Raw genomic sequence first — 15,528 nt, 5'->3', positions numbered from 1 at the left:
GTCCTGATTTGTGACTACCATTTTAGGATACTGGTATGGTATATGAAATCTAGACCAAGACTTGAAATAGATCAGGTGTGGTGAAAAAGTACCCAAAATATTAAGGAAGGGAAAAGACAGAAGTCTTAGTTCTAGGATGTTTGCCAACCTTAACAACCTCACTGTGTCATTTTGTTGACATGTGTAGTCCCTTCATTTGAGATTGCAGGTTATTGAGCTTTTAGCTAAATACCATACTCCATATAACAAACTGTGTCAGAAGATGACCTTCTCAGAGATTACTGAAGAAGACACTCCTCAGAGGTCATAGGCCTCTGATAGTCTTAAAAGGACAACACTCAGCTCCTTTAGAATCCCTTTTCTTTTAAAACTAAGGCATCCATCTTTTTGGTCCAAGGATAACTACTCCTCTGAGGTAGTCTAGCTTCTGTAATCAATCAGGATAAGGTGGATAATCTTGGATACCTTTAAGTTGAACAGTATATACCAGACCTTTCACTTAATCAGCCAGTCATAAAGCATCACTGGAAGCTTGATACTAGAATGAAGAATAAGATGATACTTCAGCGAGTTTTACTTAATATCAGGTTTTAAAGTAAATAATTGAAATAATTGTGTTTAGAAAATTTCATGGGAATTATGTAGATGGAATGTATCATGAGTTTAAGAACAAATTTGATAAAGAATTACAAAAAATCTTTCCAAATTATATAATATAATATTTCCTAATTGAATAATATGCTCTGTCGTACATTTCCTTATATGAAATTTGAAATGACAATCTCAGGTTTCCCTGCTACTGCTATGTATCCAATCTCATACAGTATTCAAAAGTTGTTGTGAATGAGATAGTATTGTACAGTATATGGAATAGAGAAAATACTCATTGCTCCTCTGACCCAAAAACTAAGTTTTGAATGGACTTGGCACATTAGGTGGACTTAATGACTGACGTTTTACCACAATTTGAGTGTTCTTAGCAGCGAAGCTTCAAGGATATGATAGCCTGCAAATTTCACCTTAAGGTATGACTAAATGGAGTTTTGTGGTTATGGCTCTGGTTTTATTTGATCCAGGAAAAAGACCTTTATCAAGATAAAGACATTGAAGCAACATGCTGTATTATTTTAAGACAAAGAAACATGAACATGCAAAATATAAGAAAAAGAGTGCCAGGTTGACCTTTGATATTGGCTGTGAACTTCGGCTTTTTAGTCATATAGGGTTGTAGGCCCACAGTCCATATTATTCAGTTTCTCACCAGCTTTCTAAAAACTCAAGTATCATACCTTCATCTGCCATGGCTTTTCATCATCACTTCTTGTTCCAAACTATTTGCACTTGAATCCTATCTTGCTGGACTACTAACACATGGTCAGACAGGCTTACACCCAGATACCTCCTCAATTTCAGGTGAGATGCTTTACCAGTCATATACTTTGAGGTCTTCCAAAAAAACTTCCAGCCACACTTATCCTCTACTCTGTCACCTATCGGTCCAGTCAAGTGTCCCAACACAATCGGGCTCTTCTTTGTGCCATTACATTTTCACTTGCAATTTACTGTATAATAACGTATTTCAAAAACTATCCTTGAATTTATTTTTCCTATCATATGGAGAAATGCAATAGTGACACAAAGCATTCCTTTAACTTTTTTAAAATTTTAACGATTTACATTCAAGAATTCACATGTACCTGCATGCTGAGCACTCACCGATTTGGTATTTATATATATACTGTATTTTTTTTTTTTTTGTCGATACTGTTGTCCCCAAACAAATTCATGTTACTCTCGCAGCCATGTTTCCCCAAATAATTTTTTGCGCCAAAACAATTGAAATTCATTAAAAATGACATGAACTACAAACAAATATATATGAAATACAAAATAGAATATAATTGAAGGATGAGTCCATAATCTCCATCTCAAGGCTGTTTATCAACTGTTCACCCACCACTACAGACAGTACCCTGTATCAGCTAGCCTCCTCACTGCATCCCAGGGTCGGGTGTGAGAAGGTATCTTCCTGTACTAACGCAGGGCAGTGAATGTCATAACAGACATGAGATTTACTTAGCAGAGAAAAGATTTACTGGATAGTAAACTGTGAAGTGGTGAATATGATTAATTATTAAAAATAATCATGGAAAAGTAAATTACACTCAATTTTACCATTCTTGTGATATTAAAACACTATGCATTTAATAAGATTACATAATGTTTTTACCTAAAATGAAACTTTTGCTGTTTTTTTTTATACAAGGTGTGCTTGCTGAAGCACTGGCAGGTCTTTTTGTACTCACTGAGCATGATTTGGGTCAATTTCTAAAGTAATAATTCCATACGCATGTAAATAATTGCATACACATGTAAACAACTCTTGCTACAATCGTCTGTACACATCTGGAAGGTTTTAGTTGAGAACATGTGATTTTAACTTTTTCACATGAACAGTATTTTGAAATATGAAAGAAAATATTGGGGGACCTTCAATGTTCCACTAAACACAACCATAGGAAATAGATGCAACTTCTGACCAAATAAGAGCTTTAGTGTATTGAAAAATTACAGAATTTAAGGGAATTTCTAGGTAATTTTGACAACTTGGGTAACTATATTTTGTACTAATTTGATTGACCCAAAACACCTGTGATACTGAATTAGGGAGGGCTCAACTTACATGCAAATTATCATCTATCCCATTCTTCTTTCATTAACAGTATGATGCATTCTTTGTCATATGCTCTTGAAAGCCTCTGACCCCTCGCCATTCACTACTGTTCCAAACAAATTTTTAAAACCGATCATTTTTGTTTCATGCATTCTTAGCATATCTAGATCTTTCTTTCTAGAAGCCTTTTTTTTATGATATTTTTTCATTTGTACGACAAATCGAGTTCTGTGATGGTACAGCCTGTCTGGTCCTCTCCTATTGTTTCACCTAGATTAATTTCCCCAGATCTAGCAGGAGATTTATGAGTATTATAGTAGTCAAGGTCATGCTGAAAGATCAAAATTGCAAGCAATCACATAACACAAATTAGGTCTGAGAACAAACAAATTTTACTTCAGATTTTGTCATAGATTCCAAATAATGTGCCAGAGGTTTATTCAAAACTAGTCAGGCTTCATCAAAAGTGTGTATAGTATGTATACCCGAGATAGATTACCCCAGTATTCATGAGTTTGAGTACAGGACAATGCTTGATCCAGTCATGGTAATTTCACATGCAATATTTAAAAGCTTTTTAGTGTTTTTACCCTCTTGACAGAACCTGTAATTATTGGTAGTCTTGTAAGATTTTTAATTCTTGTAAGGCATTGTATTTTAACTCATTAGATATTTGATAGTCTGCCTCAAGTCTAACATTGCTAAACAGATTTTGTAGCTGTGTTTGCAGTTCTGTTGTTTGGTGCACAAAACCACCATCTACAAATATGTGGCTTTAAATTTTTACTTGTATTAGCTAGTGAAATTGCATCGAGTTATTGGTGACTTTTGTTTTATTTTTCTTGTTATTGATGAGATAATCCATAATATTTGTGATATGTTTGAGTTATACCATTATACCTTTTAAAAATGCAGTGATGATTTGTGAAGAGCTATTAATAGATATAGTATTCCTTAGGTACAATCACTTTGATATATTTGTAGATTTGTCATAAAAGCAGTTGCTGATTAGCTGACATATCCATAAAGCAAACTGTTTCTTAATTAGGTATAATAATTTTTATATATGTCTTTTACTGTAAAATAAGTTTTGCTGCAATTGCAGTTTTTGGCTTATGAACAGATCTTTTTTAGGGAGGGCTTTTCTGAATTAGCAAGGTTTAACATTACTTTTTAAGTATTTTTCATTTGAGTATCACGGTCACTAAAGTTACACATTCTCCCTTCAAGGTTTAAGTTTCACAGCTTTTCCTTGGAATGTTTAATGATTTAAAAGTTATACCATTAGATTTTTAGTTGTATATTCTTGCATGTGTGTGTGTGTAATTTAACTCTTGAACTTCACCTACCTTCTTTAATTGATTATTTTTGCACCAGTAAATTATTAATTTTCTACAATAGATTCCTTACTATGTATTTTCAAAAATATTCTGTGGGTAAGGGTGTAAAACATTTGTACTGCTTTAGTTTTTATATACAGTATGTGGTATTTATGTTGTGGGTCCTGCTTATTTTTCTCCAACTTCTGTTTTATTTGCTTTTTAATGTTTATAATGCATGCTAATTTGTGTTGTTTTTGTGGTGGTGGACAGCTTGAAGCCCTTAGTGTAACTGATGCAAGACCATCAACTAACAGTGGTGATGAAACCAGTATCAACCGCTCCTTCATTCCTTCTTACTCACCTCGCCCACCCAGCCTCCGCCGTCATTCTCTCCCCACCCCTGTACACGCATTTTTTACTGCATTTTCTTGTCCTGCATTAACTCAGTTACAAGCCAGTAGGCAAAGAAGTTTTCGCCCCCTGTCAGATATTATATCGCCTAAGGTGGCTTCCAGTGGCTCTTTAAGGAAAAATCGCAACAGATCAAATTCTGTTTCTAATCCACAACTGTCAGAAACTGTACTCGTAAAGGATTCTGATACAGACAGTCTCTTTTCTGAAATGCTTAACTTGCGCTGCAATTATTATGAAGAGCGGCCCACTAGTGCCCCTCCTAGTAACTCATTACAATTAAGCTCAAAAGTTTCAACTAATAGTGTGCCTACACCATCAAATCCATCTCTCTCAATAGAAAATAGAGATGGTGAATTTTTGCATTTAAATGTCCCAGATGGTGGAAGTGACAGTAAATCTAATAGCTCAGTTTGTGAGTTCGTTAGTGTAGATGAATATGAATCCCCATATTTAGAGGAGTCAGTATATAGAATATCAGACTTTTGTTCACAGGGCACAGGTTTTAGAAATAGTTCAGAACTCGAGTGTATTGCCGAATTAGAAAAAGAAGATATGGAGCCTGTATATTGTTATAGGGCTTATAGAAAAAGTCAGATATACGGTTATACAGACTCGGCTGATGAGAGTACTACGTTACCACCCATATATGAATTAGAAGGTGAGGGATCCGAGATCACAGAATTGGCTAGCCCCGCTAGATCTGTTGAGTTTTGGAGCACTGAAAATCTCTGTGATGAGAAATCGGACAACTTTAGTAAAAAATATAATAAGACCAGCATTGAAGCATCCCAACCTCAAAATTGGGTGAACCATGATAATTGTGCTCAGTATTGTTCAGATAATGATTCCATCATGAGTTATTATTCAGTTATCCCTCGTGAGGGTTTAAGGGAGAGCGTGCGTAATGTTGACCATTTAGTGGGAAAATTGGATTTGGGAAATGTACAGGGGTGCCCCTCACCAGTGTCACCTTTCCCTCTCACTCCACCCAATACTTGTGATTCGTCTCCTAAAGTGACAAATGTTAGACATCCTGCAAGAAATAACCTGCATGCTCTGTCTGGTGTAGAGGTAAAGTAGTCTCATAGTTTTATGAATTGTCCATTTTGTTTTATCAATATTTGTGCCTGCACCTCCTGTCAAGAATGAATCTAGTCTTAGGATTGACTGAAATGTTACATTCTTATGTTGCTGCCTATAAGATGATAATCAATCCCCTAACCAAAATATTTTAATTTTTAACTCAAGGACTCTTTGGGGTATACAATAAGATTTTTTTCTATTGAAATGCATGAAGAATTATATAGTAGACTTCATTTTGTAGAAGATTTAGATGCAAGGCTTATTATACAAATGGGAGATTATAGAATGTGTTTAATAATACAGTACAGTAGATCTTATTATCTTGCTTATGGCTAATTTTCAGGTAGATACTTGTGCAACATTTTACTGTCATTGTCTCCTTTTTGTACTTAACTAAATCCAATATTACAGTATGAATTAAAGGAGCTTAAGAGGAAGCAAGAAGAGGAAGAGGAAGAAAGGAGGAGACAAGAGGAGATGGCAAGACAAGCAGCTGCTCCTCCGCCACAGTCACCTGACCAGCCAACAGATGGGTGAGTTATCTCATCCTCACTTTATTAATTTAAAAACTCTAACAACTAGATGTGTATGACACTGTATTTATTCTGAGTAGCTTGTATAAAGAAAGTATTGGTTCTAACAAAAATCTTCACCAATGTTTAGGCAAAGGAGACAACTTCATTATCATGTTGACTTTTTTTCCTAAATCCACTTCAGGTGCAAGTCATTGTTCTTTACATCATTAATTTGAACATTGTTATGCTTTATGATTTGAAAAAGTTTGAAAATTGGTCCAGAACATAACTTATATCTCTATAGATATTTTAGAAAGACTTCACAAGGGTAAATTCACAATTACCAAATTCAAGTCTCCCTGTGTAAACCATGACCACAGGAAAGTCAGAAGTTAAAACTTTGTTTGAAAAATGAAAACATTCAACAACAGAGGTATTTTGATGAAACTTTGGTGATATTATTACTAGCCAAAGAGTAGAACACTAAATGTAAAATTTGTCTGTCAAAGGTCAAGGTTACTGTTAATGGTTATAGGTAAAAGTATCATACAGATCATAATTCTTGTGTTCATGTAGATATTTTGATGACATTTGAATACAGTAAACCCCTGATATTACAGACACTGTCTATAATGGACATTAGGTTTAAGGGACATTGACCCACTCGGACTAGGTTAATATATTATGGACTCGGGTCCACTAACGTAAAAATAATGGATCGGGTCCATTAGGGTAAAATAATGATGGACTACCACATGTCCATTCACATCCAAATTATCACAAATAATCACGGTAATACCCCATTTAGGGCTGCCCTGCATAACGCTTATTCATTATAGAGGTCTTTGGTCCTCTCCCGAAGCTATTTTTTACTAAGAAAAAAAAAAGGATGACAATCCATAATACAAGGTAGAAGTTACAAGACAGAACACTCAGGACTCCCCAACAGTGGCCATGTTTGTTTACATTCTTTCCGCCCATGAGAGCTCTTTATGTGACTGATTTCTGCATATTATAGCGAATATTTGTGACCCAAGCTATTTTTTACTAGAAAAAATGGAAATCCCTAATACAGGTCAGCTGTTCAATTGTTCCTGACAGTGCAGCTGTCATTATTACACATCATACCCCACCACCACCACTTACAAGTAACCAGTACCGTACGTGTTACTAACGTGTAGAGCAGCCTGGTTTATTCTATAGGCCACCACTCGTCGCCCCAGTTTGAACACATTACTAATCCTGTAAACACCAGTTGGTGATGGTGAGTGTTGTTGGTAATGGTGAGAATGAGTGCTGGTGGTGAGTGTTGGTGGTGATGGTGAGTGTTGATGGTGAGTGGTGGTGATGAGTGTTGGTGGTGGTGTTGATGGTGAAAAGTGACCCATGTGGTCACTTTGGACTATGTTGGTGTGTAATGGACCAAGTCCATTATTATTCTGGATCCAGATATAACGGATTTTTGGCCTTAATGACCGGCCTACCTCCCAATTAGTCCATTACATCAGGGGCTTACTGTATGTTTTATCACCAGTGAGGGTGCAGAATATAAAATTTCAAAGGTTAATGTGATGGCTGAGGGTCAGATATTAAAATCCTCTCCAGACTATGACATTTATATCCCTGTACAGGGGTGTGTGTTTGATGAAATTTCATATGTATTTATCATTACCATACTAGACAAAAGGAAAACATATAATTTGTGATGTTTGGTCAGAGTGATGCCTATTTAAGAAATCTGCTGTTAAACAGTGGCATCTTTGTCAACAGATATGTCAGTATATTTTGAGTATTTATTAGACAATAGGCAAAAATCATTCAAGAATTTCCTGTCAAACTTAGAGAAATGCTGAAAAGGTATGGGAAATCTTTTTTGCTAATTACCGTATTTAATGGCATATACCCGTAACATGCATGAGCATATAAGATGCACCCCTATTTCAGCCATAGGTTTTTTTTTTTTTTTTTGTATAATATATACAGTACAGCAATGTACCAATAAATGTGAGGAACAAATAAAAATAATACAAATATAAGTTAAAACAAAAACAAAATACAGTGACCCCTCGTTTAACGAACACCTCGGTTAACGTAATTTCGATTAACGAACTGCCTTCCAAAAGGATCTTCAATTCGGTTAACGAAAAAAAATTCGGTTAATGAAGTTCCTACGAACCGACCTCAACATGTTTTCGCTTGCACTGACCGGGCAACCAGCTTTAGTATCAGTCCGCCAATACATTAATCGGTTCTAGGGCTTAAATTCCTTACTATTTTAGTAAATATCAAGAAGTTTATACTATTCAATAATTTTAAAAGTTTAATAATATTCCAATTTTAGTCATTTTAACAATTATTTGAACATAATTCGAGCAAATGACTAAGTTTAATCGCAGCATCAGCCTCTTCTTTTGTAAACAGGAGTTAGTCTCTCTCTGTTTCACTGCGATAACATCTTGCTTGAGACTCTCTTTAACTAAATGCTTTTTTCTGTGTTTGCAAGCAAATTATTGGTCATTTTGAAATTTATTTTACATATTGACAATATATAATGCAGTGCAGTGTTGATTGAAAGAAAATAATCTTGAATTACACCAAGAGAACTAAAATTTTATGGGTGAAATGGAGCCATGGGGTGACTTCTCTTCCACCCCAATGCCTTCTCTTTCTTCCTTCTCCTCCACCCCCATTCTAAATCCCATCATCATCATCATCATCATCCAGGAGCCTTCTACATACACACCTCAAAGTAAGTGAACTTTTCTACCATTTTTGTTGAATTTAGGAAATTTTCGGTGAGCTGGAACCAATTACCCAAAAACCCATTGAAACAATGGTTTCGGTTAACGAACTTTTCGGTTAACGAACGACCTTCTGGAACTGATTGAGTTCGTTAATGGAGGGGTCACTGTACTGGATTTCCATTTGGCTGCAGGACAATGAGATTTGCCAATAGTTTCCCTACACACAGGAGACAGCTTAAAACAGCTGATATCCCTCACTCTCCCACCTCTTAACACACACAGAACATTTATTCCTGTTTATCTTTATGACGTTATGATAATTATTTATCTTTATTTTTTATTTTGGGGGGGGGGGTACATTCTGTATCTAGGATGATGTGTGTATGTAACATAGTAAAAAAAATATACAGTGGTCCCTCGATTAACGAACACAGTTGGTTCCACAGAGTAGTTCGTTAACTGAATCTATTATTTTCAATGGGATATTGGGTAATTGGTTCCAACTCACAGAAAAATTACATACAAAGTACTGTATACCAGTACTAGAATGAACAAAACATTAAATATAAACTAAATGCAGTCATGTACTGTACTGTACAGTATACTGTATAATAATAAATAAAAACAATAGAATACTGTATTTTAATTTACTGAGGTGTGTATGTAGTATTCCCAGCAGCTTTGTTTACATATCAAACAGCTGATTGAATCCAGGAAAAAGTCACAGATAAAAAGGCACGGAAAAACTTAACCTAACCTAAGCTAACTTAACCTAACCTACATGCAATGCCATCATATATATATATATATATATATATATATATATATATATATATATATATATATATATATATATATATATATATATATATATATATATATATATATAAATATATATATATATATATATATATATATATATATATATATATATATATATATATATATATATATATATATATATATATATATATATATATATATATATATATATATATTGTGTTGTCAATGTTTTACAAGTTATTGTGACTTTTTTTTCCTGTGGACTTTATTTCCGTCCACCCAGCTGATTGTAGAGGCAGTCGATGATGACGTGCCATATTCTTTACAGAGTGCATTGGTTCTAATGCCTTCTTCATGTTTCATAATAATTTTTGCACTGTATATTATCAATATGTGAACTAAATTTCAGACTGACCAATAATTTTAATGTAAAAATGCAAAAGTATTCAAGAGACCAACAAACTGGATGTTCACTCCACTGTAAACAAAGTTAAACTTAGAAGCGTTGGTGGGTGATTTGATCACCTGAAGGGCACACAAAAACTGTTCCCTGTACTGTATATATTAATTATTAATATGTTAACTAAATTAGAATGACCAATAATTTTAATATAAAAAATGCAAAAATATTCAAGAGCACAATTTTCTTGATATTTACTCCACTGGAAACTAATGTAAACATAAAACCGATTACTGTATTGGCAGACTAGCCGATCAGCTGATCTGCTGAAAGTGTATCTAGTAAGGCTTTGGATTATCGAATTGAAAATCCTTATGGGAGCTAATTCGTTAACCGGAATTTCGTTAATTGGACCGTTCGTTAATCGAGGGACCACTGTATATATAAAAAAAAATTTATGTGTGCTGTACATGTATCTACCCAAAATTACAAGTTGAAAAATAACCATAACATAGGTCACAGCTTGGCCTGAGTGGGAGGGCTAAAGGGATGTGACTATTGTGATGAATCTTGTGTAACTATTACAAATACAAAACTAATGTAATATAAAAAACTGAAAACAAGTAAAAATAAAAAAATAGCATTAGTAATGGTCTACATGGTAAGTCAAAAGCCTGAAGAAGCAAACTCACAACTGCCTGCACAGTAGTCCCCACCACCCACGGGGGTGAGATTCCTGAAAACCCCATGGTTGGTAAATTCACGAATGGTTAGACTAAAGACTTGTGGGAAATATGGGGTTAGGTTCCATGGCCACGGATAACACTCGTTCAAAGCCTAACTCAGTTGTCTGTTCTCTCACTAAACATTACCTGCATTGTACATTTATTTATAGTTGAGTCAAATACATATAAAATGCATTATCTTAACATAAATTAAATCGGAATATAAATTTTACAGTACATCTCCTTGGAGATGGCATGTTGCTATAAAATAAGAAAAATGGGTATGTATGTGTGTGAAGTGAACATAGGTGTGTGTTTGTGTGTGGACTTGGCAGGTCATCAAGTTAGACTGTCCCTGTAGCTACATCTCCCTACCAGGCCAAGCTGTTTTATTGTTATTTTTCAACTTATATTTTTGGGTAGATATACATCATTTTAATTATTTATTTATTATACTGTTACATGCACACACAATCATTCATACAGAATGTTTAAAATAAAATAAAATAAAATGATTATCATAAGGTATAAAAACAAAGAGAATAAACATTTTTTTATGTCCCGAGGGAGTTAGTATTGGATCATGGGAAGGGGGAGCCGGAGGTGTGGTATCAGGGATCTCAGCTTCTTCCTACCAGGCCAATCTGTGAGTTGCTGTTTCTTTTTCTTCTCCAAATTGTAGTTTTAGGTTAATATATAAATTTTATTCCTTTTTGTTTTATGGTCACACTACTTGCACACATACAATTGTTCATATAGAATGTGGGAAATTTTTTTTGTTATCATAAGGTAAAAACATAGAGAACAAACATTTCTTACGTCTGTTGGGAGTTAGCTCACAATTGTGGGAGGGGTTGGGGGAGGGCGTTCGCTGCTGTTTCCCGTGTCCTTAGTAAAATGATTGCCAAATGATAATGCAGTATTTTTCTTTTCTTTATTTATTAATACTATTTTACATTCCTCACATTTATGGAGGAATACATTAAACTTTCGGAGGGATAATGATGCCACACTAATCCACGGGTATTCGAAATTCAATGCTGTGGTTGGTGAAATGATAAACAGTAAAACATTGGTAACCAGCATTGGCAGATGAGAAATCTGCAGTTGGCGAAGGTCTTCTGTATTTACAGTCAACCAGAGATGCACTGACCCCACCCTGGGTTTTGTATTGGCAATTTTACCTGGCTGTATGTAAAGGTGATTGCGATTGGTGGATCTATTTTCGGCTGTATCACTCTTAAGATAAATATGAAACAAACCAAAGGTAACATTTTTATAATAATAAACTATTCATCGTTATTTTAGGTCATCAGAAGTTTCCAGATGTTCGTATATTTGCTTAAATAACAAAGAAAATTATATTAATGAATTTGCGTCTCAACAACAACCACAGCTGCCATTGCATGCATATTGTGGCAACAACACTGAAATTGCTATCCAAGTACTGATCAGATCATTAAGAGTGTATATATGTATTTTTGGTTTGGTTGTTCCTTGAGTAAAAGCTTTGGAGTTATTACTCTTAAATTCTGGCCTTCTTACTCATTCAGTGGACAAAGTTATCTAAGTTAATTAAAGTACTTTCGTAACCCTAGTTCATGAACTGTTTTATAATTTATTCTTGTGTTAGATTGAATTTACAGCCAGACCATAAATTACCTCGGATGCAACGGATTTCACAATTAACATTACCTCTTGTCATCTCAATAAAGTTGGCAAGAATGATTGTGACATCATTTCTACTTTTTATTTTTATATATATATAACATTCTCAACATGTAATATGTTCCACTTTTGGTTGCAAAAATGGATAATTTTTCATAAGGTTGATTAAATTATTTGTAAGATTTTCAGAAGTGAAGTTTGTCTTTGTAATAAATTTTGTTATGCATGTGAACAGTAGCAGAGTTGATGACATAAACTCCTATGTTAACCTAGCCACTCACTATGATGGCTCCACATATTCTCAGATAAGGAAAGCAGGCCTACTTAATTATGCGACATGTTTTGTCTATGTGGGAATTTCAAATTACAGGATATTGGGTCAACAATTATCTTTCCAGAATTGATTATGATTCTGAAATTTATCCAGGCAACCATTCAAAATAGATGATCTGGATGATGACATCTGCTAGAATGTTCCAAATATAGGTCAGCAACATTTATATTAATAAGTTGGAGTGTATGTATTACTGGGTAACTCCACTGGGATTAGTCAACTCAGATGGATTGGGATGCAGATGCATGACAAGTAAACACATCAGAGGAAAACCTGTTGCTACAGCCTTGACTGTATATTTATTTCAGTCATGCTAGTAATTACTAATACATTGTTGTTCAAAGTCTTGATTTTGAATGTTACTTTTAAAATATTTATTAAATTACTGTGTTTGTGTGTGTGTGTTAATTGAGAGGAAGGCAGAATGCACATGTAAGTTTATCAAGAGATAATGCTTTCAAGTTAATGACTAGCCTCTGCAGTTAGTGACTCGTCAAGTTTTCATTGTACAGTACTGTATACAGGGATGTGCCGTTTAGTGATCGGTACACATTCATAAAAAAAACATATCGCTAAGTGATTTGTTCGCTGAGCAAATAGAAATGAGAATTATATCTTAAACAAGGGATAACGAGGAATTATATCCGTGGAGATGGCACATAATTGTGTAGCCACCCAGTAGCACTCAGATGGGTTGTGGCTGAGCTGAGAGATATGTTATTCTTCAACTTGTAATTTCAAGTACTGTAATATACGTAATTTTCTTCATTTTCTTGTATTCTGTTACATGCACACACATTCATTCATACAGAATGTGCAAACAAAATAAAAAATAATTAGCATAAAGTCGAAAACATAAGGGGAATACAGTAAACAGTTCTTACCTGGTCTGCCTGTTAGCTGACAAGAGCAGAGGGGGGGAGGGGAAGGTCAATCATTTTAGTACACAATATCACAATAGTACAGGGTAATGAACAGTCCGTACAGTACTTAATAACACGCCAAAGTCACAACAATAACAGCGATGCACAGCAATAGGAATGATGCACAGAGAAATACAATAAAGCACAGATCACAATGTTCAAGGCAGGGTAAACACTAGCGTATAACAGCCTGGGTTCAAAGGTAGCATGCCGGTAGCATACTCCTACGATACGTAATTTCTGTATAATAAACCTAGACATGTATCCCCTCTGGTTACCAAAAAATTCACTTCTTTTTCTTGCTGGAAAAGCTAGATAATACTGAACAACGTTGTCACGATCTCTTGAGTGGGCTGGGAGACATACAGTATCACACACTGCATTTATTTTACACCACTTAATTTTGTTATTTCCATCTTATTTTAATATTACTCGTGATTATATAATTCTGGATACGTAGGTGAATAGAAAAATGGAATTCAAATATATTTGTTTTTTTTTATTTACACACATGTGGCAATTCTAAATGAAATGCAGTTAACAGAGGCCATTGCTCCACAGCAAACATGCCACAGTGAGTTACAGACAACACTTGAATAAAATAACTTACATTTACATAATTCTACACTTTATGTAGATATTATTCACCGAGGCAATTTTTAGGAGTCGGCACTTGATATATGCTGTTGGGTAAGGCGGTGAGGGTGGTAGAGGCATACAAGGCTCCATCCCTCCCTCCCACTCGTGCCTCACTGCTACGTTGTAAATCATCCTCCACCACCCACCCCTATTGCTCATCATGTTCTCATCACACCCACACCTGACCATATACACCCACAGTGCATTGCCCAGTAGAGATGCCCACTTGGAGCATAGAATCAAAAATTTTTCTACCCTCCTGAAATTTTTCCAGTAGTTGGACATCTCTAAACCAAACAATTGCAAATCTTGTTAAATAACCATGGGTGTTAGAAATTTTAAATCGCTAAGTGAATGTTCGCTAAACAGCGCATCCCTGTACATTACTGATAAATGCCACATGATGCAGCTTAAGAGTAATAGGGGAATGTTGATTTGAAATAGGTACTGTTCTTGAAAGAATTTTTGTCTGGAAAGATAGTTTAATGGCCAGTTACATGAGACATTCATTATTTTATGTTTGGGTTAGCTGACACAAGTTTGTGTGTGTGTGTGTGTGTGTGTGTATATATATATATATATATATATATATATATATATATATATATATATATATATATATATATATATATATATATATATATATATATATATATATATATATATATATATATATATATATATATATATAAGGAAAAATCACAAATTTATATAAGCATTTTTGTTTATTTAACACACCTTAAATCAGCAAATTACACACAGTCACCTAGAGCTACATGTTGTCTCTGCCCCTCAGTAGACTACTGTGAGGGGCAGAGAGAACATGTTGCTCTAGGTGATGTTGTGATTGTGTGTAATTTGCTTCTGAAGATGTGTTAAATACACAAAACTGCTGATAAAAATTTGTAATTTTCTTTTTCCTCATGGCTTATGAGTTCATATATATGTACAGCATGCCCTGACAATTCACGGATGACACCCTGTATGTAGCCAAGAATGTCTGCGGGTAGTTTTAAAGTTGCTGGCATTTTTGCGGCTGGGACAGGGAGCCATTTGTTCTAGAGAGTAATTTTTTTTTTACTTGTATTGTATACATGTGTGTGTGTGTGTGTGTCTACACACACACATATACAGTACAGGGTACAGGTAAAAATAATTGTCTTAAGGGCAAACACATAAAGGGAATATGTATTTGTTTTCATACTGAGTAAAAATGTAAACATCCCCCCGCGTGGTCAGCAAATGTTAGTCATGGATTTGGCTATTCGTGGCCATTTTGAAAACCTAACCCGTGCGAATTTTAA

General features: G+C 34.7%; 1 protein-coding gene across 2 annotated transcripts in view; it reads left to right on the top strand.

Annotated features, from left to right (window-relative positions):
* Positions 1-5,803, top strand: part of LOC121877258 (spectrin beta chain-like) — a 130,134-nt gene extending 124,331 nt beyond the window's left edge. The window contains exon 10 of one of the 2 annotated variants that reach the window (XM_042382911.1): positions 4,267-5,803. In XM_042382911.1, coding sequence (XP_042238845.1) covers positions 4,267-5,490 — 1,224 coding nt within the window. In that variant the 3' untranslated portion in view covers positions 5,491-5,803. The remainder of the gene's footprint in view (positions 1-4,266) is intronic. The other variant, XM_042382912.1, reaches the window with a different exon arrangement.
* The last annotated feature ends 9,725 nt before the right edge of the window (positions 5,804-15,528 follow it).

This window comes from Homarus americanus, unplaced genomic scaffold, assembly GCF_018991925.1.
Source record: "Homarus americanus isolate GMGI-L3 unplaced genomic scaffold, GMGI_Hamer_2.0 scaffold367, whole genome shotgun sequence".
In the NCBI taxonomy this organism is placed as follows: Eukaryota; Metazoa; Arthropoda; class Malacostraca; order Decapoda; family Nephropidae; genus Homarus; species Homarus americanus.
The sequence above is the reverse complement of the archived record's forward strand: the minus strand, read 5'-3'. Positions and strand labels throughout refer to the sequence as shown.